The sequence below is a fragment of the Accipiter gentilis genome, chromosome 3, assembly GCF_929443795.1.
Source record: "Accipiter gentilis chromosome 3, bAccGen1.1, whole genome shotgun sequence".
NCBI classification, from domain to species: domain Eukaryota; kingdom Metazoa; phylum Chordata; class Aves; order Accipitriformes; family Accipitridae; genus Astur; species Astur gentilis.
In genome coordinates, this window is record NC_064882.1 from 21,771,509 (window position 1) to 21,798,597 (window position 27,089).

The window sequence follows — 27,089 nt, forward strand, 5'->3', positions numbered from 1 at the left end:
CTTAAAACTACATAAATGCCAGCAGAACATCTTGGATAAACTAGTTCTACTGAAACTTTTAGTATTGCACGACTTAAATTTTTTTTAGATATGAAAGTAGTAAAGCACCTTCATAGATTGTTGTTAAAAACAAACAAACAAACTAAACAAAATAGTAGGGAATAGGATGTGATTAAGTTTACGATCCTCAGACCTATCTTTGCATGCCATGGCAGCCAAAGCCACATTCTCAGTAATTTAGCAAACCATTTTCTAATTGAGTAGTGAACAGACTGGAAAGTATGTTCACAAAATCTTATGCTATACAACGCTTGTCATAAGAAAAGTTCTGAGAAAACACTGACCTGAGCAAGTCCTCATGGAAATATTTATGTTTTCAAAGTTTAAAGCAATGGCATTGGCTTGACTAACTTTCAAACAAAAATCAATAAGGCTCTACTTCAATTATAATTAACCTGACTTATGAATTTAACTGAAGGAGGTAATGAACATGTTTAAGATCCACAGATTTTATTTCTGTCAACATTACACAAGTTCATAAGTGCCTGTTCATGCATAGACTTAGCCTCAGATAGGCCTGGAATCTAAAAATAAGGACACCTTTCTGGTAAATGGTTACAGAACAATTAAAAGACTTTCTTTTCCCAATTTTAATTACACAAACATGTTCTGAAAGCTCCCATTCAAGGATGATGGTACATTTCAGAAAAGTTCAGTTATATGAAATAAATGTAATCTTAAACCAGCTGTTTGGGGGGGGGGGGGGGGGGGGGGTGGTTTAGCATCCAGGTGTATTCCCCATTCTGCAATTACTATTTGCAGATTCAGTATTATGAGTTATACATTCATTTTAGAATGAAAAATTTATGAATGCCTAAACACTATGCAGTTAGACATGAACTTTGAAAATCAATTTAGTGCTTACCGACAGTATGGATTTCGCCGAGAGGAGTAGCGTAATGTAAGAAATCTATAGTAAATGAATGGCTGGAGCAGACTCCCTTGCCCACTACAAGAAAATAGAGAAGTAGAGCTTAGTACTGACAAAAAAAAAAAATCAAGACTTTTCTCAATAAAAGCAAGCAAACTACTTAGGCTCAAAAAAACCTAGATTGGGGTCACATTGGTTCAGATAATCTAGATCTGACAAGAAAGAGTACATAACCATACACTTACAAAAGCAGAAACTTACATTATAAAACAAAACTGCTCAATGAAGCAGTTAAAGTGTTGTTCTTTTATTGATTCTATATTTATGAAGTTTTTTATATGCCTCATTTCTGGTGGTGGGCAAAGAATCACAGAAGTGATGGTGGACACCTGTTCAGGATTAAGAAGCTTGCTGGTCAAGCACAGAAATTGGCTGACATAAGTAGTCCAGTTACAGCAAGCTTCTTCAGCTCCAATTGTAGCACTTTGACCATCTGGACCATATTTCTAATATCTTTTGCAAAACTTCTCAGAACACACTGGAGACTATTATAGCTGTATTGAGATATTAATGCCAAGCTGATATCCAACTATTTCAGTTACACTGAAATTAGGTTTTGATACTTTACAAAGCTGCTGTGTTTCACATCACAGTGCTGTAAAACAGCAAAAGGGTAGCATACAAACCATACATAGCAAAGCACAGAAATACCATGAGTTTAATTTTAATAACTGGAGCTTCTTTATATAACACAATATTAAAAAGCTCTGTTTGAAGTTGAACATGACAGTTCCAGTAACTAGAGCTCCTTCAAGTATGAGCAGTATCTTTACCCAGAAGAAAAAAAATAAGGTGAAAAGGAAAGTAAGCTACAGAAAGGGAAAAAGAGGAAATCTTGCTCCTGTGCAGTATTTACAAGCAATTTAATATTCTAAAACAGTTTAAAGAACAAATTCTCACAATAGCTGCATTTAACCATTATACGATTTCAAAATTTGGTGTATGATCTTTTATAAGCTTCAGTATCTACCAGATGACATACCAAGTAGCAACACTTCGCATACTAAATTCTCCACAGAGAGAGAAAAAAGTTACCCTAAAGAGAAGTTTAAAGCACTTGAAAGTTTCAGATACTGGATACAGAATGTATCTGTCAGTTGGTAAGTGGCCTTAAACAAAATGGAATCCTTCAGGGCTAGAGCATTGAAGTGTTCAGCTGACATATCAAAAGATAAAGACAAATTAAGCATTCTACCAACTTCCAAGAAGATAAAGCCTCCCTTCTGCTGCCTGCGAGACCACTCAAGACAAATGCTCTCACTGTGCTACAACTTACATAGAACAAAGGGTGTTATTCCTCCTCCAAATATTAAAAGGAAATGACCCAAACTTCAGTGACTGGCAGGTCATTATGCCTATATGATTTCAGTAGGATTCTAACATGCATATGCTCAAGATCCCCAAAATGAATTCAACAGTCTGCACAGCCAGCAAAGCCAAATGGAATAAAAAATTTAAAAAAAACCACAAAAAACAAAACAAGGGTCACTGGTCAGAAGTAACACAGTAGAGGACATAACCTACTCCTGCTTGCACAGTTTTAGCACAATGAAATTTCATGCCACTTAAATTTCTGGAATCTAATAGTCAAAAATAAGAGTTCACTTTCAGTGAAGCTTAAGATCTTAATATTCTATTACACCGACCAAAATTCAACTTACTGAACAGTGTAGGAGAAAATTTACAGGCCTGAAAAACTTTAATTTGACCCAACAATGTGACCTATGCTATGAAAGGGAAGGGGGGTTTGGTGCTTAGTTATATCAGAGTGAATGCTTTTTGATTTCATGATGCACCAACTTGAGAAGTCTAGGAATCAAATAAATTTAACTCCCAAGTTCAAGCCTTGGTCAGCCAGAACCATACAAATGGAGATCTGTGGCCAGCAGAGAACTCTCCCTGCAAAAAAGTAATCCTATGTAGAAAGTTTCCAATTATGAAAATAGTTGTGGTAATTCTTACCTGAAGAGCATAAAAACTGTAGCTGGCATCAGGAAAATTTCATTGCAAGCAATGAATTTTAGAATATTCTGTTGATTAGCATTCAGTTTCTCCAGAAGATTTCTCAGAAAGGGCAGACTGTTTGAACTTCGTGCCTTTAAAGAAAAAAAGATTGCCAGAAAACATACAAGTTTCATCTATCTTCTCTAGCACAAAGAAATCAAAATACTAACAATTATCATTTACAACTCATTTCAGCATTTTAAGATTAAATCCTTTGAAAGTACGGAGATTAGTATCCCAAAGAAAACTGCCGGAAGCTTGGAACTCTGTAATTACATAGCATTAAAGTTGCAATTCCTTTACCCACCCATTTTAGGTTCAACTGCAACGAGATGGCCGTGAGCCTTATTCTGTCCACTAGGACGGAAGGGGCCTATGGTTGCAAGATAGCCCAGTTAGGAACGCCAAAGTTTGGAGTTATATTAAGCTGCACAAGGTAGTTCATTGACCATTGTCCAACTGGCAAGTATTTTGCTTGCTAGCCTCACCCTGCAGTTTGTTATTTTACTACTGAGATAGAACATTAAATTTCATAGGCTACAGTTTAGCTTGAAAAGACATGTCTTAAATTTCAACTTAACTGCTACACAGCTTTTGCTTCCTTCAAAGAATAGCATTTCAAGAAAAGTAATTAGTGTCAACTCCAACACATCATTGAGTCATAACAGAAGGCAGCAGGGGGGGGGGGCAGGGAGCAACCCAGAAAAAGACTTCTCAGATTCTCTGTGCTGAGATTCAATACTACAATTTCACTCTAACTCCTCTAGTCTAGCTAAAGGAAACCATAGCTGCAACTCAAACATGTTTATAACACCCAAGAATACCAACAGTATTAATGGTATCATACATCATATCATACTTACATCAAGAACCTTCTTTGTATATGTGGCAGCATGAAGCAAAGAAAAGAGCAGAACAGGAAAAATACTCACTGAAGCAAGCGATAAGGAAAATTATAGGCTGCACAAGTGCTTCATTTCCCCGTGATGTTATGCTAACACACAAGTCATAGCTAAATGGCTTTTTGCAAGAAGTTGGCTGGAATGACCTTAACTGGGTTAAGACACATACGTCTAACAGCCATATTTATAGCTCTTCCCTTTGCTTCTTACACCTCTTCGCTATGCATTTTTATTGACTTCAAAATGTGTGTGTATGCAGGTATGCAAAGTACAACATACGCTATTACACACCAGTATGTTTCTACTGAAATGCATTCTTTCTGCATGAAAGACACACAAGGTTACTACTTAAAATCTATCCAACACATTTAGTCCTAATATTTTTTTATTAAGAGATGCTACAAAATGCATTTCTTTATCAAGGAACAAGCCAGCCATTCAGATTTTAGAGAGCAAGAATGTAGACATTCCTCTGCCAAAGACATTTTAAGAGTAGGACATTAAGCATATGCATAAAGTCAAGTCAGTTCTTCAGTCACCTTTGGCAAGCCACAGGAGTAAGTCTTTTTTGCAGACTTTATCTGTTTAATAACTTATCTGAAAAAGCTACTACTGAATATTGCTTACAGGGAGGAGTCCTATATAAACCCCGTACTGGTATATAAATGAAAGTTACCAGCTTTTCAAAGTATCACTTGAGGCTGGTCATAAAATCCACCGAACTTAAGTCTCAGGAAAAGAAAATCTAAGTTGCCAGAGACTGCAGTGTACTACTTATAGAGGTGATTAACCTGAATATGGATCAATCAACATAAGCCTCTCCTATTTCACATAAAGCATGTTTTATGAATAGCTAACATATTCTAGCTTAAAGTAGTTTTTCAAATCATTCATCAGGTGATGAAAAGAATCAAGTTTTTAAGATATTCAACAACATTACCAGGATGACACAAGTAAAGGATACTTGTAACAGGGTAGGAATTCACAAAGATAAGAGAGTACAACAGGTAGTGGCAGCTGTCCTCCAGCAAAGCCTGGGCCAGAAACGCTCTGCTAAGCTGAAAGTGCGGTAGCCTTTGGTGTAGTCGGAGGGCACTAGTAAGAGCATTTGCCAGCAAGGCACGCTGATAAAAGCTTGCTGCTTCATGCAACCTGCAAATCATCAGAGGAGATGTTACCATATGAACCAAGCCCCTGCTCAGAAGTCTTCCACCCTTGAGAATTGCATCACAATTGCACAATACCCAAAGTATTTCTACTATCATACGTAAGCACTACTACTAAAATACAACTCAGAAACTGGTAACACTGACTTAGCACAGGTGCCAAAGGTAAAACAATTCAATATATTACTCCATAGCTACACATAAAAACATGCTTTTGCCACTACTTTACAGTCGCTCAACACATTTTCCAAACGCATCTCAAAGTGTTTTAAACCAACCTAAAATCTGTAAACTGTTGTGATAAAAAGCATCCAAGTAAGCTGAATAATAGAATTTTACCCTTACATGAAAAACAACACTATGAAAAGGGAGCACAGTTATTTTGTCACTTTTTAACGCTATTTTACAACATTACAATACATACCCTAGAAGAGGCAGGACAAATAAAGCTGAGCAGTAAACTGTGAACAAGCGGGAAATCCACATTGCTGTATCCAACTTGTTAGCCATCAGAAATTGCTACATTAGAAGAAGAAAAGAAAAAACCCAACCCCCACAGAAGTTGGTATCTTAATATTTGCATACAATGAACATTCTTCCCTTCTATATTAAATTGCAAGACCTTCCCCAACCTTGAATAGAAGCAAATTACAGCTCAAAGTGAAGAGCACCTTTTTGTTCTGTGACACTTGACTCATATGACGTTACTAACCAGATCAAAAATAGCTAGGCTTCCTCAGAACCAAAAGGCTCCTTTGTACACTACAACCAAATATAGCAGTAAGATCTTCTGTGGAGGTGGTACTTCTATACAGAACAAGCTCACTAAACAGCCAGCTTCAAAAATGTTACCATGCAAGGTCTTTGGACCCGATTGACTTTTGCACCTATTGCTTCAAGATTCCTTTCAGAATACACTCCACACACCTGGGGCTAAATCTCCACAATTCTTACCGAGGGGAGAAAAAGTAAGGCTCGGGTAAAGTTAGTGTAACTACATCGTAAGGAAAGCAGCATTGTTTTGGCCTACACATTCTTGGCCTCAAAAAAGCTTTTAACAGTAATATAGCACTTCTCCTGTTGTTGAGATCTCCTTAACCACAGCCCTCTCCACTCCTGATACAGTCCCCGTACCAGAACGGCTCTAATGAAACACAGCATGCTTTTGGCTACTAGATGGCTAACAGTTAAAACATCAGTTTCCTTTCACCTGAAAGAGCTCAACGTTTTTCTTCCGAGTTTGAACCAGCTTTTGAAGACCACTCTTTTCCTCTATGTCCCCAGACCCTTTTTATGAAAGCAACCAGAAATTAACCTAACCAACCTGCAAGCCTCTTTCGTATCATCACCTACTGTCTCGCTTGCGCAATACAACTACAGACACGCAGTTGCTGCCACACGGAATTACTTCTGACTGGGGCATTTTCGAGAGCGGCGGCGCAGCGACAGAACGGAAAGCGAAAGAGCCGCTTCCCCCTGCCCGTACCCGGGCGAGCAGTCGGCCATACTGCGGCTCCAGCAGGACCCTCCCCGCAGCACAAGGGGCACCCGCGCCCACGGAGAAGCACGGTGGCCGGCCCAGGACCCCCCACGCCCGCCCCGCCAAGAGCGGGGCCGGCGCCGCGGCCTGCTCCGCCCCGCCACGGCCGGGGGCTCCTTACCACGGCTCCGCCGCCGGCCCCGCCTTGCATGGGCCCATTCTGTGTGGAGTCCGCCATGGCCGCACCTGCGGGGAGAGAAGCGCCTCAGCTGGGGCAGGGGAGACCGAGACCGAGACCGCCACCGCCTCCCGAGCTCCCGGCCCGGCCGCCCGCGACCCACCGCAACACGGCAAGGGACCACGCACCGCCGCCTCCGCGCCCTCCCCGGATACGGCCGGACGTCACTTCCAGCAGGCCGCACGGCCTGCCGGGTAATGTAGGCCCGGCGACGTCACGCCTCCGACCGCGCCTAGTGACGTCAGAAGGCCTTCTTGGGAGGCGGCGGCGGGCTGCCTCGGCCCTTGCCGGGAGCGCGTCTGCCGCGGCGAGGCCGTTCCCCCTTCCCGCCCGCAGCAGGCCCCACCTCTGCCTCTCGGCTCGCCCTGTAGGGCCTGCGCAGGGCCGCCTCCGCGCTCTGGCAGTAACGGCAGCGACGCAGTGATCGCGTCGGCGGCGGTCCGGGGGGCGTTTTCTCTCGGAGGGCCGAACGACCAGGCTTTCGGGAGCCATTTCGCGAGACGCGGGCGTAGTGCTGTGCGGCGGGAGTCGTAAGGTCGCAGGTGGCGGACGGGGCGCTCGCCGCTTCCCCGGGGCTGTGGTAGCACGGTGGCGTCACGCAGAAATGAGGCAATGTGCAAATTAAACGGCGTGCCGTCTCGGGCCGTGTCCATGTGGTTTAGTGTTACTGGTTGCCGATAATGTAAAAAGGCCAAATAAAAAAAAAAAAAAAAAAGCCTCCTCAAAGCAGCGTGTGCCCAAACGTTGATACTGTAAGTGGTATTACATTAAAATGCAGCGGCTTTGAAATAAGTATCTGAAATCTTTGGTCAATAATCATTAAAGCTGAAAGCTAAGGAGCTTTAATCGAGGGCAGGTGTATCAGCAACACTGGCAGAAGGACCGAGCTGGATAGCACAAAGCGGAAGCCTCCTGCTTACTCTCTCGACAGGTATGGTATGCCATTTGCAAGGTCTTGGAAAGGGTTAATCTTCCCTTCGTTAATCCGACCCTTGTCTTAATGGTGATCTTTTTTTTTTTTTTTTTTTTAATGATCTGTGCCGGATAGCTATGTTTCTGTTCTTAGCTGAAAGTCTTTAAATCTAGCATAACTCGGCTGAAGTGGCATCAAAGTAAAAGAAAACGAAGTGCGGGCCTCCAGATGGACACCTGTGACTTTTAGCTCGAGTAACCTGACCTGGTTTGTACTCCTGGGTCTCTCTCAAGGGTGTGCAGCAGGTTCCCCCTTCTGGCAGCGTGGGTTCCAGAATAGCAAGCCAACTGCTTCAGTTTCTAATCATTCCCAGATGCTTTCAATTACTCTTTAGCAGCAAAATAGACGTATTTTTGTGACCAAGGATGTTGGAATCAAGATCTGTAATCGGCCTCATTTCTGGCTTATGATGATTAAACTTGAAGATTGATTGGAAGAGACTCAGGAAGACATCAGAAGAATGTGTAATGAACTATGTTGACAGGGAAGGAGCAAAAGAAGAGTCATCTGATAGGGATTCTAATACCATAACAATTACAAGTAAACTAAGGCTTTAGGGTAATTAACACTTTTTAAATTGAAGATGCAGAACCTGATTTTCCACTTCCTTTTCTGAAGCACTCATCTCTCCCTAAAGTGGCTGCGAAGTAGGGACGAGAGCTACCTGCTATTTTGGGACCATTTTTCTACAGGCAGAGGAGACTCCAGTATACAGCACTAGAGAATTAGGACTCTCAGAACGTCTGCTGGGTGTTCTCAAAGGTGTAATAAAAAGACTGACAAACATTTATGCTAAACAAAAATTAAGGCTTTGAATATAATCCCAGTAAATTGTTAACCATTATCACACTGTTTTATTACAGGAGAAAATGTTAATCTATCTGGATTTAATTAGATGCAAGTGAAATGTGGAAATACACATCGAAGACCACCAGACATTTAATGCCGCTGATGTTTAACTGAAATGTCACAAGGGAAAAAAAACTGATCAATCTTCAAGACTGTATTTCTTAAACAGACCTAGGATGACAAACCCACATCTTTATCAGGAATGCTTATTTATTTGTTAGCATTTGTGGTTTAGGAAGGACCAAATACACACACGTGCAAAGCATTTCTAGAGTCTGGTTTACTGTCTATCAGTTATAATGCTAAAGTTTGTGTTTTCTTTTAGGAAAAGTTGTCTTTCGTAGATTGGTCTTAGTTTCATTTCAATAGAATGTTAAATCATTGTTTATTCCCAGAAGTTAATGGCTTAAAAAGTGCCACCCTTTGGGAAACTTAATAAAGAATATCACACTTGGCCCTTTACAGCCAAGAAGTCCGAGTTAGTTTATATCAATTTTTCCTTTCCCAGCTTTCCCCTTCACTTTTGTTCTGTGTCTGTTCTCACTTCTTGTTCGATATAGTCTCTCCTGTTGAGCAATTCAGACCATGCTACTGTTCACTTTAACTTGAGACAAGACATTAAATTATATCTTAAGAGTTCAAGTGTCAGCTATTGGTTTCTCCCTTTCCCAATTCTCTGCTATAATATTGCTGATTGAGCAGAGACAAGGAACAGAAATTCATTCCTGTGTTATTAGTGATTTGGTTTCTGACAGTTGTAAGGGGATTCTTCCGGACCATCAAGGCACCAGTTTGCTTTCATTGGTGATTGATGGTTCAGATATTTAGAAGAGTATCATTGTAACTGCTGAGGTCTTATCTACCTCATTAGTCCCATTTCTCCTCTGTGGCAGTCCAACACGATCAACACTGGCATATCTGAAATTGTAACTAACACATCTCTCCGTTTCCCTCCAGTAAATTTATAAGCCTATCAGAGAATTATTGGCAGTAACGATACCTGGGATCAGCTCTCTCTTAATTTAAAACATTATAGATGCAAAGCGATGTATTTTGACCTCTTGGGCCTAAACGTGTACACCTACTTCTACACACCCACTCTGAAGTCTCGCGAAAAAAAAATAAAACACCTAGTATGTCTGTAAAATAATTCACATATTTTAGAAATACATGAAAGAAAATACGCAATGCTTTGCATTTGTTTAGCTCCGGCTGAGACTTTCCAGACACAGTGCAAGTTTACTGATGCTCGCAACATCACTATTAGATGTTCAATTAAGACTTTGGGTCAAAAAGGTTAGTAATTTGCTTGTAGGCACACAAGCAGTAGCATAGCTGGGCTGGAGACGGAATCTACAGCTCCCGAGTCCCCATTGCCACTTTCCTTCTTATGTGTTTTCAGACGAAATAATATGCAAAACTCCATATGTAATTTGAAGCCAGTTTGAATATCTGAAAAAAGAAGGAGGCTTTTGTGTGTTTCAAATTAATTACGGAGAACCTCATCACAGACACTATGGAAATATTTTATAAACAACAATTATTATTAAATAACTTTTGACAGCCGTAATAAATAATTTATAGGACCGGTATTTTGCATTACAAGTTGTTTGAAATTTAAACTTTTTATTGTCTTTTTAATAGCATCACCATCAGAAGCATGCAATCTTTTGTGGTCTCCAGTGGCCTCAATTCTCAATCATTTTAACAGAAGCTGATGTAGCATTGTTTAGCTGGTGTTCACCACCTTGCAGCATGGAGCACTTGAGGTTCAGGTAATGATTTATCTATTTTTCCCTTCTTGATTTGAAAGAAGGTACTGTTACTAACATCTGTATACAGTTTTCATTTATTTCGAATAAAAGAGAGAACATTCCTCCAAGGTCGATAGGATTGCAGTTCCTCATAGCCAAACTAGCTCCATTATTTGTATCAGTAGTGTATAACGCAAAGCTAAAATAAGTTTTTATGCAAAGTTGTCATGAACAATTTGGTTCTTGTTTGTGGTTATCTCAAGCTGGCTGTCCACATCTCAAGAAACAATAAAGGACATCGGGTCAATGCCTGTTACATTTTTCAGAAAAAGAAACAGAAGTCTTCTGTCTCTCTCTACCAGATTGCTTTGTGATTTTTGCTTGATGGTCTGTAGCAATATCAAACATGGTCTTCTTTCTTTTCCCTCACAGCTGGAGTTTCCATTTACTCACCCTTCCTGGAAGGATTACCCTTTTAATCACTGAGTGCCTGCCAAAGCAGTGAAAAAGAGAAACCACAACCTTTTTGAAGATGTGCAAAATAGGACGATATTCCTTCCAGTTGCTTTCTGTGTCAGCATTTTCATAACTCTCACAGTTTTGGTATATCCCTGTGTTATTAAGATATGTGACACAGAAGCTGCAAGTGTAAGCTTAAGATGGTACAAAGAACTATGATAAATTTATATATATCTTTTTAAAGATTGGAGGTGTGGCACAAGGCTTGGCATGTGATTGACAGAGCAGCCTTAACAGTGTATTTTATTTGCAATGTCCAACCCACTAAGGACATGAAAAATATTGGAAACTTAAGAATGGAAAGAAAGATGGGCAAGTGTTCTTTTTAATAAATGCGAGGAAGGTTAGGAAGATTTTAGAATTCTGCAGCAACAGACTGTATCATCAAATGGAAAAACATGGTGAATTATAGATGTGAACTTTCGACTACCTGTACTGCCTGATTAGAAATACCGCAGCAGGAAAGATTGATAAGCATCCTCTTGCAAGCTTGAAGAAGTATTTGAAGGTGTATTGATCAATGCTGAACTAAGACTGACTTGTTGGTAAGAGGCTTCTTTTCTCCTACTAATGACAGGCTACAACGAGGGAATAAAGAGGACAAGGAGCGAAACCCCAAAGCTGTGAGCTTTCCCAAGGAGAAGTTCAGTTCATGATGCAAGGAACGTTAGCTCTGTGTGTGCACAGAAACGTGCAGGGAAATACTCCCTTTCTGAAATACTGTCTGTTATATGAACTGAGCAAAAAACCCACAAAGTTTGGCGACAGTAACACTTGACACGGTACTGCACTGATAACTAAAGTCTAGTAATGCTGTAACCTCTGATCCAGTCTTTTTCAGCAGAGATATTCATGAACCGGGTTATGTTTCTGCCACTCATTCAGCATAACCAGAGGTCTGCAGGTAAACTATTAGGGTTGCAAGCTGTATAAGCTGAAGGAAGATGAACCACCAAGAAATTTTCTGCTTTTATCTGAAGGTGACACAAGCCAAAGATTTTCCCTTGACTTCAGTGTACCAGTCAGAATGTGGGGAATCCCACCCATTCACGTAACAAAACTTTTCTCACAACTACAGCAAATGTGGGGACTGCACGTTTTTTGTTCTCTGGACCCCCAAAGCTGCCTCTGGTTTCATCCACAAGCATCTTTAGATGTTTCTTCATGTCTGTCAATATCATCTGCACTCTTAAGATCATTACAAAAGTACCTAGGCAGTAAATGTTTCAGAGGTGTACATAGAAATCCTTATTAAAATTAGACGAAGCTTCAGAGAGAAGCTTTTGATTTGGGACCGTTTTTACACAATCTAGTATGTCTTCCTAACCAGGGTAGGTTCCAGTGGTCTCATTTATTATATACATAAATTCTTCTTGATCCTTTATCACATACTTCCGGTGCTGAATGTTCAAAAGCGCTTTGCAGTACAGATAAACTCTGAAATCAGTAACTTTCTGCATTCTTTGTGAGATCCCAGGCAGAAATTCAGTCACAGAAAACTGGATGGATGAGTACACGATAGGGATATGTCGAAATATTTTTAACATTTGGTATTTGATATTAAATTGTTAAAACACAGTGGACTGACATGTCTTCTGTAGACATTTTATTGGGGTTTTTTTGAGGGGTTTATTTTTATTCGTTGGTGTTTATTCATTCACAGCATATCCAATTCCAAACATATGAGGCAAATGCTCCAAGGGTTCCAGTTTATATAATTAATCCCTCTATTTTTTATTTTATTCTGTATAATTTATTTAGATTAATCTAGGTTTATAATCACTGCCAAAAAAAGTATATGCATATTTTATCCAACTGTTTTTTGTGGCCACTGATAATCAATAAGAGCTTAGAACTTAGAAAAGATAAAGAATACATGGAAAGACAATCAGGTTAATTAGATTTGTCCTTCCAAACAGTCATAGGTAAAGTCCATCCATTTAAATCTGATCTAATCATGTGCTGAAGTGGCGTGAAATTGAATGAAATCAAGCTGTCCATATCCCAGAAAATGTTCTTACTGAGATATAAAAATCCTCAAGGATACCAATTAGTCAGATAGTCTACTGATAAGTCAAGGATAAGTTTCTCACTCAGTCATAATGCTTCCGATTTATATATTGACCATGGTGACTGGTAATGGAGGCGTATTCTTTGAGGCTCATAACTTCTTATTGAATTCAGCCTTCCGTGTTATGACTTTTGCAGAAAAGAGCTATCTTACATTTCTTCTTTGGCAATCTTTGGTTGCTTATATATAGCTGCTAGTAATTACTTTATTAGGAAGGTAAAATACCGGGGGTTAGGGTTCAAGGGAGATATCTGGCATAGAAAGGAATTTGTAAGCAATCTAGAGCGGGTCACAAGTAAAGTGAAGAGTTAAACATAGAGCAAGATTATTGACATGGATGACAGCTTCTGAAATATAAGTCAATGGTATATCAGTCAGTGGCACAGGAAGAGAACCACAGGGAATTCATGGCATGTCTGTAGAAAACTGTCTATACTCACTGTTAGCTTCTTCACTGAGGTTTAATGAGACTTTTGGTGTATTATACCATTCATTCCTGATGACAGGAATTTTGATGAGTTGCACACTTCTGAAAAGTAAGCAAATGTCCTTGATCTCATTTTCCTAATGGAAAGATAAAACAGAGATTTTTAAAAAAATCTTCTTTGTCATAGATAAGATTGCTTTACGTTACAGTTTGTGCAAGACCACTACGAATAGTCCCTGTCTGGCACCTTTGTTTTAATCTTCATGGATGACATTAGGGAGAGGATCTTTGCTAAAAGCCTTGAAATATTAAAAAGTCTGGCAAGCCTGTCATGTGATTCCTTCAGAGTCATTTGTCTGCTGCAAAAGACAATGAGCAGATGTAAAGTTTAAAATAGTTCTGACAGGAGCAGGAAAAATGTTCTGGAAGTTCACATGACGTGACAAAATTCAATGACTTCATGAGTATCTAATATCCTGGGAAAGATGCTTAAAGGAAAAGAAACCCAGCCGGTAGAATTCCTCTGACAGCCCACTGGGGAGGCAGAAACTATGAGAAGATGTCCTCAGCTGGTAAATTCAGGATGAGTGAGGTAGGAAAGATATGAAGATGTTTGGCTGCTAAGAGTCATTCAGGCTAAGGATTTTAAGCAGCATTCTAGGATTAAGACTAGCAGGGTGGATAAAAAGGAAAATGGAGAAAGAAGATGAAAGGGAAAAGGTGTAATTTGTACACTAATTATAGCACAAGCAGAAAAAAATCAGAGAAATAGAGGTATTAAAATAGATAAAGGAACATCAGGCAGGAAAAGGTTGAAGTGTAAGAAGAACACTGTAGCAGGTAGTGGGCTTAGTGACAGAAATGTTCTTGAGAAATGGGAGATGAACAATAAGAAATGAGAGCATAATTTACATGCAGTGGTATATTGCTCAGAGGTAGTGGAATCTGTATCCTTGGAGGTTTTCAAGACTCAGCTATGGTCCTACTTCAAGGGAGAGGTTGGACCACCTGACCCCTGGGATGCCTTCCAATCAATATTTGTATGATTGTATGAAAAGTGAGGGTCTTAAGCAGCAAAAATGAAGAAAGTGGAACAACTAGTGATGGGTATGACATCCAGCATTATCAGGATAATAAATTCATGATGGAATAGCAGGCATGCTTGTTAAGGGGCACTGAAGGATAAGGACTCTTAAGGACTCATAAAGTGATGGGTAACAGTGAAGGTTAATAACAGATTAAATGTTCTCAGGAATGCCATCATTATGAAAAATGTTGATTTCGAAGATACAGATGAAAGAATACAGGTTATTTGTAACCATACAGCGCAGCTATTCCAAAGTGTTACAGCTTACAAACTTCCTCATCAATACTGCATCAACAAGCAGTCCAGAGAAGGGCAATGGAGCTGGTGAGGGGCCTGGAGCACAAGTCTTCTGAGGAGCGGCTGAGGGAGCTGGGGCTGTTTAGCCTGGAGAAGAGGAGGCTGAGGGGAGACCTTATCGCTCTCTGCAATTACCTGAAGGGGGGTTGTAGTGAGGTGGGTGCTGGCCTCTTCTATCGAGTAACTAGTGATAGGACGAGAGGAAACGGCCTCAAGTTGTGCCAGGGGAGGTTTAGATTGGAGATTAGAAAAAAATTATTTAATGAAAGGGTTGTCAGACATTGGAACAGGGCGCCCAGGGATGTGGTGGAGTCACCATCCCTGGAGGTATTCAAAAAGCCCATAGACAAGGTACTTTAGGACATGGTTTAGTGGGTGTGGTTGACGGTTGGACTCGATTATCTTAAAGATCTTTTCCAACCTAAATGATTCTATGATTCTATAAGCTGAGCTGCTACATCAGTGTTGGTGTTGGAAAGAATACAAATATTGTAAGATAAGCATCTATTGAAAATAATGCTGGACTGAGCAATTGCAAGTTGATATGGTTTAAAATAAATTGAAGAATAAATAAAAGATATTTATCTATCTAAGCTTTTTATATTTTGCAAGAATATCTATCAATAAATTAAGTGAATGGTTAGTGAGGTCATCTGTACAGAAGAATTCAAGTAAAGGTGAAATAAGAAAATAAAAATTATAGCTGCTATAGCAGGACGTCTGTAATTCCATCCCCAGTCTCTTAAAATGGCCAGGAGGAAAAAATGTCAATTTTAGGTAGTGTAGACTGCTGGAGAAGGCAGGGAGGTTGCTACTGTTGCCGCCATCCTCACATAGATCTGAATGAATACATACTAGAGAAAAGATACTGGAAGTAAACATTAATAGATGAGCTTTCTTAATGTAAAAAAAAACCAAAACAAAACAAAACAAAAAAAATTAAAATAATTAAATTGCAAATCAGCTGAAAGTCAATATAAGTTTATGAAAGGTGTCAAATGGAGTTGTTTTTCTATAAAAAGGAAATGTAGATTTCAGCTATCTCATCAGTTAAAAAAAATGACATGATGTTGCATGGCACTGCTAGTGGAAATGGAGAAGGGTATTAAAAGAACCACAGGTAAGTAGGGACCTGGCTCTGGCAAAGATGGCAAAGATTAAAAGGGGAAGACTGATGGGTACTTAGTAATGTAGCTCCTTAAAGATAAATCACAAGACTGTTCTTGTTCATTATGCTCATAATTGCATAATGGCATAGGTACTAGTATGGAGATAGGGTTATCTGCAGTGTTGCGGAGATAAGAGGCATCTTCAAGACAAATAGATTGCTTATCATGCAGAAAAAATCTGGATGGCTTCAAGGGCTAGAGAAACAGGAACAAGATCAAATTCAGTAGTACTAAATCCAAAATAACAACGACATGGTCTCAAGAAAACTACTAGTGGAAAGAAGCATCATTTGGAATTATCCTAGGTGGAGCTGAAGGTACCAGACTACAAAGCACAGATATGAGCTGCCAAAATGATAGGCAATGTGAGGGATAAACACAATCCTCCGGGCAATAAGAAGAAATACAGAAATATTACTGCCATTGTATGTGGCATAGGTAAAACCTCATCTAGAACACACTGTACCATTCTGGTGACATAAGGTCAAGAATAAGGAACTGAAACAGAAGATAGAGAGTTGTATTCTTCAGGGGAATAGCTGATTTTATGAGAGGACAGTAGAACACAATTGCTCTGTATTAGGTAACGACAGGACAGGCGTGCAATCAGTTAAGTTGAAGTTGATACAAAAATAAATGGGTATAAATTGCTATCCATGTATTTGGACTAGAAACAAGAAGAAGCCTCCTAACCAGTCAGAATCTGTAACAGCATTCCAGTGAGAACAGTGGAATTGAAACATCTAAATACTCTTAAAACGGAGTTTAGTAAGTTTATACAGCTTGACAGCCCAGATGGTTCCACCTGGGATGTTAAGGAGAAACTCTCTTTGAATCATCCTTAAAGGGTTTCAGTTAATTATATCCATTCATTGGGGGGCATGAAACAGCATCAGACATGATTGTTTTTACTGTTTTGGTTTAAAGGACACTATGAACATATCCACAAAGTGAAGAAAATTTCAGTGGTTAGTCCATCCTTTGAGGTCTGCTGCTATTTTCATTTTTACCTGAAAAAAGTGCTGATATATTAAAATTCTAAAGAATGATTATTTTTTCAGAGCAAAAATGTTTCTCCGTCATGAGTTTTTATTCAAACAGATGGAAATTAAACTATTTTGTGATTTTTTTTTAATGATCTCAAACCACAAATGTATTCTGCAATTTCTGAGCAAAAACAGTTTTGCAAGATGTCTGGTAAAAAGCATCTCTGAGGTTTTGTGACTAAAATGAGATGCCATAGTGGATCCCATAGTCAAATAATTAAAATTTCCCTAAAAACTTGCCCCCCACTTTGGAGCTGGAAACAAAAGCCTCTTAAAAGTGTCTAGAATACAAGTGACCAGGCAGGAGAAAAGTCTGTCAGTGCTGTCTCCGAGCACAAGGTAAAATCGAGGCTTTTGTTTGAATTTCCAAACACCAATCTCTCAAACTTCATTGAATCTTTCCAAAGGTCAAGTCCAAGTCTTTGACCTCCTTTTAGACCTATTTTGGGCACCATCCAAGCCAGGTGAGTCAAACCTTGTTCATTAGCTGTAATCCCAAAATCAGCCTTTCCTCAGTCCCATATGGATGCTTTGAACCTAAGGTACAGCTCAGCTAACAGCCTGAAATATGAACAGAACGCAGGTCATGGAGCTTGCCCTCTTGAAATCCACAACAAAGATGTGGCACTTTTGGCCAGGACACCAATTATTCACCTAGTGAATATGGTACCAACTTTTTGGAGTTGTCCATGGCCAAGATAAGGATGCTGTCAGAACTATAGAGTTCAAAACATGGTAACCGTAACAGGTTTGGGCATGACTGCCCAAATTAACTACAGTCCTACGCAATCAGGCTATTTTACAACAGTTTTAAACCAGAGCTGCCTCAGGCATAAACCATAAAAATTAATTATTTTCACCTGTGAGCATGAGCTCATGCAATAAAATAAAACTTGTGTCAATCAAATACCTATTTGTCTTGGCTCTGCATAGTGCTTATCAGAGGATTTATCACTTAGCAATAAAACTGAAAAATAATCATTCAAAAGTCAAACACAGAAGAGTTAAAAAATAACATAAATAAGAATATGTAGATCTGTTTTCTAACTGTAACTTCTGATTAATGTTAAATTTAGGAGTGAATTGTCAAATTAATGCATTTCTATTCCTGAAGTATCTTTACTTCTAATTAGAATATCATTTAAAATAGGCATTCAAGACATGAAAAAAATATTTAGCATAAGAAAATAAACAGCTTTTCGTCCTCTATTTGGTCAAATACATGCCCATCATGAGGATACAAATGTCTTCTATATCCTTTTATCAGGATGATATCCTGTGTACCAGTGCATGGCCCAGAGAAGAGACGAAATGCTGCAAAACTGATAAAAATGAGAATGGAGGACCAAATAGTAGCTAAAGGGAAAGGCATGGTTAGTGATCAAATATATCATGTTATGCCAAAAGAATGAGCTGTGTTTTCTCATCTCTTCTGAAGACACCATGCCTTGCTCTGCAAGAGATAGCAAGGTCAGAAGACAGATCTGTTTTCATTATGTCCCTGTCAGTGCTGGTAAACCTCGCGATTGATTCTGCTGTGATAAGGACATCATATCAGATGCAGTACAAGTCTTCCTCTCACTAAAACCTAGCGAATGAAGACACTGGGGAGCACAACCTCAATAACATAGCAAATTGCTAGTAAACTTTTTTCTGAAACATATTTTGGAATTCTAGACTTACTAAGACCTCTTACATAGTAAATAGGTGAAGAAATTAGGGTGAATTTCCTGTTTCTGCAGTTTTCTCAGGGTTTGATTTAATGGAGATTTAGAGCATTATGATCTGGTAATTTGTATTCCATGTGTACTGGAATAGTAACTTCCTAGCATGCCTTTCAAGTAAGCTCGTTCATGATAATACAGATTTCTAATTATCCAGAAACTGGATTGTGTCTGCTCCTCATTGTTCTCAAAAACTAAATGGGGCACTACAATTGTATTTTTTCAGTAAATGCTTACAGGTGTGTTTAACTTGGTTGATATGACCCCACTTACTTCAGCCAGGGCCTCAGACTGCAAAAGCCCAGGAAGAAAAAAACCCATGATTTCTTTTCATCTGAGCAAGTGCAGCATTCAGCAAAGTCTCAATAGCCTCATTCGAGGCCTTGCAAGGTGGCGATAACAAAAGCAGTAAAGCACAGAACGATGATGATCGCAAAATAGTAGTGTTAAGTTCTGTTCATCATTTATTGTGTAATTATCTCATAAAATTTCATTGGAGACCCTTGCACTAAGATTCTTCTTGTTTAAAGTATAAACCAATCTAACACTGCAAAAAAGGTCACTAGAAATGAATAGTGAATAATATTTGTGACAAGAAGGGTAGTTAGGAGAAGTATTTAATATATTGAAGGACTTTTTCAGTGGTGTTGGCATCCGAGTATTTCTGGCATTTGCAGATGTAGAATTGCATGATATCTTGAAGGAATGGTATTTCTCAAAGAACAGCGAAGTTTACTAGGAACCAGAAATAGTGCGGGGGGGATTTCTTCTTAAACTCTTAAGGGGACTTTCATGCTATTTATCTATTCTTTTGAAAATGGAACACTCATGCCATCTAATCACGACTTCCTCAGATTCTGAAAGACCGATAAAAGGGGCACATTGATACCCAGTGAATAGAAATACAGTATTGCATTTTGGATTTGATCTGTTCTGTGCGTTCTTTATATTCAACCCATAATATTCAAAGATTGTTTTCATGAACCTAGCTTGTTCAGTCACTCGTCATCTGATTTCATTCTGCTCTGGAGATCAGTGTGAATAGTTTTTCTTTCCTATTTGAGTATTGAGTATCAAGCCATCTTGTCTGAGGAATACTTTGAACAATGTCTACCACATGTATTAGTTATACACAAATAGAGATAGTGCTTCAATTTCTATCAGTTGCTAAAAGCTTTTTCAGTAATGCTATCAGCTGAGATCAGATTGAGTAAAGGCATTAACATCTGGTATCAAAATAGAGCTTTATTTTATGAAGAATAAAATTCCTAAGGCTAATACCAAGCAGTTAAGTGACTTGGGATTAATCTTTGGTTAGATCTCGCCTCTAGACACCTACTGTGAAATCTTGTTTTAAAATCGTAAGTGAAAATCAGTTTAGTGGTTTCATACTTGTTCCTTGTAGATACTTGTCTAGGTAACAAAATCACCACACAATTCAGTGTGTTTATCAGTCTAAAAGTAAAAGCAACTAGAAAAGACAAATATTAGCCTAGATGATACAGAGTTTGAGTTAAATTTTGAACTACAGCAAGAACCCGTGGATGAGGAGGCTCCATTGCACTCCTTTTGTGCTACTGACTTACATCATTAGATGAGCATAAATGACAGCATTCCTGTGCCTTAGTATCATAAATAACTGTTAACAAGGCTGCTGAAACACATCCTTACAAAATGCAATGACAATCCTAATTCAAAGACCTATTTGCAAAGATCCTTTTCCAGCCTATTTAGGGAAGTCATGGACTCCTGGCCACTCTCTGCAATCCATCCCACATAGTCATCCAGCAGTCCCTAGTTAAGGTTATGTTGAAGATACTATGTGCACCTTGGAGCTAGACAGAAACTATAAATATGAATGATATAGATTACTGTGGTGATTCCAGATCATCATTTCTCATTGCACCAGAAATCCCGGGTAGTCAGGGTGATGCTGGGGGCATTTAAAACGTTTAACAAAAAAGATTCAGAAAGCGAATTTGAGCAGTCGTGGTAGATCATCCACACTGCCAGCTCCTACTTCGCTCCTTGTTTCTGCTTTAGGTTGCTCCCGTTAACTTTCTCCAAAGCAAAGCTGTAAAGGAGCCAGAAAGCAGTGTGGACACAAGCTGTGTGGTTATTTGGACTCAGTCATACTGCTTAGTCCTTTTTGATTTAGCAGTATAGACTACCTGGCCTGTGTGTTATCACCGAGACACTAAAACACAGGCACCTTCTGACTTATCCTGGGCAAACATGGCTCTTGTCCATTACTGAAACTGAGAAGCTGTAGAGATAATGCAAACCCTGTATTCTGGCTGGTTTTCTCCGTGTCGATGTCATGCACTAGGCTCAGAGTGGCTTTATCAACGGGACATTTTAACTGGGGAAATCAACTCTACCAACTCTATACAGTTCCTGTTGGTTTTGAAAGAAATTTCCCAGCATAAGGGAAATTTCCTGCTCAAGATGCAAATTTGCTCTTGGTATCTTAGTAATTGCTGTACTAATTAAAGGTGTTTCTGGTGCAAGAGGTTTTTTACAACAGCTATAACCAAATGAAATCTTATTCATACTCTAAACTCTGACTCCATTGGAACGGAATTAGTTTCTCCTGGATGTTTGACTGTATGGTAGGAAGTTATTTGGTCCAAGGCTTTTACCTAATAACTTCTCAAGATCCACTCAAAATGAGACCATCAGGGTAAGAAGAACTTACTCCTCCTTTCAGGTGTTTATAAAAGACTGTATGAGAAAATGACTGTCAACATAAGTAAATAAAATGTGCCAGGGTCTGTTCTCTGGGTGTATGGATAAAATATACAAGCCCTGCCTGTATACTCTGCCAGGACTACTGATTGGGAACAGTCCCAGGTACATATTTTCCCCCAAAATCGTGTCCATCCCTGTGAGTGGGCCGAAACCCTGCCAACGACCACTGTAACAATTGAATAGGTATGGGCAAATAGAGACCACTTAGATATAAAAATTATTCAAAATGTTACTCAAAACCAAATAAAATCACAGGCAATTACAGTGTTTAGTCTTTAATCCTTACCATCATTCTGGCTATCGCCACACACAAAGACCAGCCATAGTCTGCCATCAAGCTGTCCACAAGCTCTTTTTACCAGAGAAAAACAGACATACGATCAGATATATTTTCCTAAGATGCCGCACAGTACACAGCCACATAATTGCATTATACCACTGGTCCTGACTGTAAGCAATGAACCTGGCAAGGCAGGGTTCTGGGCTAACTGTCCTAATGGGCCATTTCAGTTGTTCGTTTTCAATAAAAAACCTTCTGCATTGTATACCAAGATTTAGGGTCCTTGGAGAAAGTTGTTAAGCTTGCTATATTTGTAGTCTCTTCTAGCAGCAGCAGACTTAGTGTAATACAGCAAATTTTGAAAGAAAGGTAGGATATTTCAGTCTTATATTCCAATTATTTTCATAGTTCCATTCAAAATGTCCGTCTGTAACATATTGCTGAACGTGGCTGCGATAAATGCTGTGCGTGGCAAAAGTAGGAGAGGCGGGTATTTTAATAAAAAGTATGCATGATTCACCTTTTCCATTTATTGTTGGTATATTGATAATGATTGACCATGGTTTGTTTCTTTCCTGGATGGTTAAGTGAGTATTAGTCTGCAAATTGGGGAATATACAGTCTGTTAAGTACAGTCTGTCTCTGCACAGAAGGGTGCTGCAGAAGACCAATGACTAGATTATCAGCTTTTAACTGCTCCTGACAGCGTCCCTGAAAACAGCCCGAGATTAAATTAGGGGAAGGAACCTGCAGGTAAGAGACTGCGATACAATATGGTGGAGGTGTGAAGCAGCCGTGCTCTGCGCTCGACCACCAGACCCTGCTTCTTGGGAAAATAAGGTGGGGAGTTACCTGGTTTGTAAGTGCCAGCGGTGGTTAACTGGGAGGTGCGCACCAGCAGAGGGGAAGTCCTGAAATGCTGGTGAACAGATTTATATGCCTGTGGAGAAAATGCAATTATCTGTATGCTTGAAGTACTTAATCAGATTTTGCGGAGGGCAATACATTCTGGGTCACGTTCTGGAAGCGGCTATAGTGTTTCTCTCTCCCTTCCTATAAACTGTAGTGCTTATGGATCAGAGAAGGGTCTTGAGGATTGCTCTCCTGCTTAAGGGTATGCCTGCTCAGTACAGTGCTATAAAAGACACCTGTGAAAAAGAGAATTCAAATTAGAAGAAGTTGTAAAGCTCTCTGAGGAGACGAAATTAGCCAAAGTGAAATGTGCTCATTTACAGCTTGCTCGGGTGTCTCCTCCATACGGTATTGCACTGTTCATCTGCGTAACCTAGATTTCAACCAAACGCCGCTTTTAGTACAGGACTCACTGAGTGCAGTCTGTAGCCTCAGAACAGCAAAACTGGGAGGCTTCCTTGCTAAAAAAATGAAGCTGTCGGAGCAGCACAAAGCGTGCTCCTAGAGAGACTGAACACTACAGACATAATGGAGAGCCCGGATGGTGACATCGGGAAGTTACATGATGCTCGGTAAAGCCCTCACAGGGGAAGAGCAACCTGTAAAAATGGACAGACACTCTTATGCCTCCAGAGTAGGCTTAGCTAGTGAGTATTTAATGTGATGATAGAAGGCTTTGAATGTTGCATGTTAAGTGTTAAACTGAATAATGTTTTGTTTGTTGTAGATACTGCAGATACTACTGGCTGGCCTTGTTATCTATTCTGGCAGAGCCAGATTTTTTAAAAAAGGACTGATACTCTGTTGTGGTTCCCGTTTCAGAAAACCTCAGCCAAGTGCCTTCTGATGTATTTTGTTCCCTGCTGCTGTTGCACAGGGCAGATGTCTGCATTTTACTGCTTTCCCCTGCAACGGTCCTGCAAACCGAGCGGCCCACCGCATTATAAACGAGAAGCGGGCACGCAGTTTAGCAACGAACGCTGCTGTGTCAGATAAACTGTCTACATTTTTCAGCCGGTTTCAGCTGAGAGCTTTTTCCTCCTCAGATGGCCCTTTTCGGTGGTCTGCCTGTCGCCCGCCAGACCACGCCGGAACGCAAGCTGTCTCTGGTAAACAGCTGGGGGAACGAATCGAGCAGGCCTTAGAGGCGGGCTGCTCTCCCCCAGATTCTGTGCAGCTTCTTCTGGGATCAAGCTGCGGACGCCGGCTGCCCGCGAGTGTTTTCGAAAGCAAGGGTAAATGAAAACGCTCTTCCTGACAAGCGGTGGGACGAAGGGACGACGCCGAGACTCGCAGCCGGGTGAACGCGCTGCTGCCCTGCCTCCCCTTGCATCGCTGAGCTTTTTGGAAAGCTCGCTGCCGCTCGGCTCTCGTAGGGAAAAAAAAAAAAAAAAAAAAAAAAAAACCAACAAAAAAAACCCCACCCCAAACCGGTGCAACCAGGCGGCCCCGGCAGCGGGCGGGGGTCCGGCAGCCGCCCCCCGCCGCCCGAGCGCCTTCGGGCGGGAGATGCGCGGCTCCTCCGCGCCGCGGAGCCCGGCGGGCCCCTCTCGGCGGGGACCGGGGTCCCGAGCCCCCACCGACGTGTCGCCAAGAGCCCCTGGCACAGCCCCCGGCGCGGGAGAAATCCGTGGGCGCTGCAGGGCCGTGGCGTTCCTCTGCGCCCGGCTGGGGGGTGCGCGAAAGCACACGCCGTGGGGAAGGTTCTGAGAGAAATGTTGATGGCGTTCTCCCGAGACGGGGGAGGAGAAACAGAGAGACGGCAAGGGGGGGGGGGGGGGGGAATGAGAGGAAGGGAGGAAGGGGGGAAGGAAGGGGGAATGGGAGAAGGGAGAAAGGAAAGAAGGAAGGGGGGAAGGAAAGAGAGAGGGAAGGAGGGAGGAAGGAAGGAGAGGAGAAAAGAAGGGAGGAAGGAAGGAAAGGAGGGAAGGAAGCAAGGAGGGGGAAGGAAGGAGGGAAGGAAGGGGGCAAGGAGATGGATGTCTGTCTAGAATGTGTTACTTTCGCGAGTACTCTTGGCCATCTGTCGTAACCATCTCTATGGAGAACGGCCCAGATCAAATCATCAGCATCCTCCCCGTTTTCTGCTACGAATGCGGCTCTAGCCGTAGATCACTTGAAAGGACGTTCCCCCCGCCGCCCCCCCCCCCCCCCCCCTTGCCCCCAAAAAACAAAACAAAACCGAGCAGGGTCGGAGGAGGAGGGAGAGGAGCCGGCGGTGTGGCGGCGCCCAGCGCGTTGCGGCAGGCAGCCAGCAGAGGGCGCTCCGCACCGCTCTGTTCTCCCGCGTAATTGATGGAGGCAGCAGCGAGAGATAATTAGTTTTATGTATATAATATTTGATCATGAAAATATTCTTTGCCTTATCCTGGTGTAGGGGACCTATAATATATGTTAAAATAGTTAATTTTTTATTATGTCTTCGAATTGTTTTACCCGTCCTACCCCCCAAATTATTGTAGCATCAACTGAAAATGTAGGCAATGTAAGCAATGTTAAATCTAATTTTTCTGTGCAAAACCTAATTAGCCATTTTAAAAAAGGTTAACGCCAGCGCCTCAGACGGTTTTTGTTTAATAATCCTATTACTGATGGCTCATCATGTATAAAATGGTGCGGGTAGGATGCAAAATTTCCACTTGTTTATAAGTGTATCTGGGAGAAATGTATAAAATAATCTACAGCACAGGGAGGCAGGTCAGTGCGGAAGGGAAGGCGCTCGCCTAAAACGTAAGTAAGGCACCTTTCGCTCCGCTCTTATTGCCATTGTCTTTGCAGAATGGAAATATTATGCCTGGCTACATATTTGTTTCCAGATATACGCAACCTTTTCTCCCAGATTTGTATTCTAACGAAAATCTTGCTTGATTTTTTTTTTTTTTTCTCCCCCCTCCCCCGTCGCAGTGCGAGCTTTTTTTTCCTTGGAGAATAGATGACTCGGAGGACCCTGGTTAGCTCTTGCTGCTTGGGGGGAGAAGGTATCTGTCCTGGAGAGCTCCCCACGAGAAAAGGGATGCTTTCAGGTCGGCCGCTGCAGTGTCTTGCCAAAAAAAAGGAAGGAGAAGCGGGGGGCTGAGATTTCACTACCTGCCGGGAGACCTAGCCTTTCCGTCCCTTCGACCTGTGCCGGCTCAGCGGGTCCCCTGCAAAGGCTCACGCCAGCCTTTTCCCATCCCAGCCCCGAAATCCCGCGCTCTGCCGGGTGGAAGTGAATAGCTCTATGTCACGTATCCGACCTTTTGCTATTTCTGTTGGCATTTAATTATCCTGCAGTGTCCCGAGACATAATGGTGTAAGAGAAGAGGGTTTATACAAGGAAAGGGGGGAAAAAAAAGGAAAATGGTCAGGAAATGGTTTTGCGACTACGTAGCCCTGGCGAGTGACAAGACAAAATGCCGTACTCGGAGGAGAAACCGGGCTGCGGCTTCGCGAACGGATCTCTGCGGGACACGGGCCCGATCCTGCGCCACGGACCTCGAAGTCGTTTCTTAAAAACGATTTCTAGTCGCCTACCTATTATTTCAAAGGGATTTAAAGCTCCAAAAGGCACAACGGGGGGAAAAGTTCCTTATTTTAGATTGAAAAAAAAATTTATTATTTCGGGAGCGCCTGTGAGTTTTAGCTCGTGATCACCTTCGGCTGGGCGCGGGGTCCTCGTCGCTCGCCGAGCCTCGGAGCACAGGAGCGTTTGCGCTCTCGAATGGCGAATTTATTGTACGGTAGCTTTTTCCGAAGTGCGGTTTGGGAGGCGCGAGTCCTTCTTCAGCGCCAGCAATATCCGAGTATACACACGGGCAATCATCCGTCCACCCGTCCATCCACCCGCTATTCATATCTATACGAGTATATACGCGTATATATATATGTGCGTGCGCGCGTGTGTGTGTGACAGACATTAACCCGTTTTCCTAGCGCTGCTGCTGAAAGAAGCGTGCACAAGACGGTGAGGAGGAGGAGGGAAGCCGAGGCAGGGGCGGCGGGGGCCGGGGCCGGCCGGCGGTGAGGCGCTGCCCGCGCCCCTCCGGCCCGGCTCTGGCCACCGGGAGGTTTTTTTCACGTCGCTCCCCGCTTTGGAGGATACCCCAACTTTGACACCAAAGGCAATGAAGCGAGCTGCTCGCCTTGTGCAGCGAGATCGCAGCTGACAATCTTTGTTTTAAACCCCTGCTGATGTTCTTGCTCCCAATACTCCCACATCAGACAAAAATATCTGCATTTTCACCCAAACGCGAGCAATTACTAAGGAAACGGGCCTCTCGCTCCTTGCATTTTCCTTCTGGTCCATTTGAAAACGGATCCATCAGCGGGTACCAGGCGTTTAAGGGAGAATTTCTTAAAGGGCATGTGGGACGGCAACAAAAGGCTGCCATTCACGGGAGAAGTCAAAGGCACTAAATGGGGACATCAAAAGGAATTCGGATCCAATCGAAAAATAAAAGAATCTGATTT

At 41.4% G+C, this 27,089-nt stretch overlaps 1 protein-coding gene across 5 annotated transcripts in view; it reads right to left on the reverse strand.

The window, feature by feature from the left end:
• The window catches only part of TMEM33 (transmembrane protein 33), a 185,775-nt gene that overhangs the window by 5,448 nt on the left and 153,238 nt on the right, over positions 1 to 27,089 (reverse strand). The window contains exons 1-7 of one of the 5 annotated variants that reach the window (XM_049834740.1): positions 6,885 to 6,953; positions 6,725 to 6,789; positions 5,488 to 5,582; positions 4,862 to 5,049; positions 3,859 to 3,926; positions 2,954 to 3,087; positions 926 to 1,009 (exon numbers count right to left, since the gene is read on the reverse strand). In XM_049834740.1, the coding sequence (XP_049690697.1) occupies positions 926 to 1,009; positions 2,954 to 3,087; positions 3,859 to 3,926; positions 4,862 to 5,049; positions 5,488 to 5,582; positions 6,725 to 6,781 (626 nt within the window). In that variant the 5' untranslated portion in view covers positions 6,782 to 6,789; positions 6,885 to 6,953. The other 4 variants (XM_049834750.1, XM_049834760.1, XM_049834765.1 and 1 more) reach the window with 4 other exon arrangements.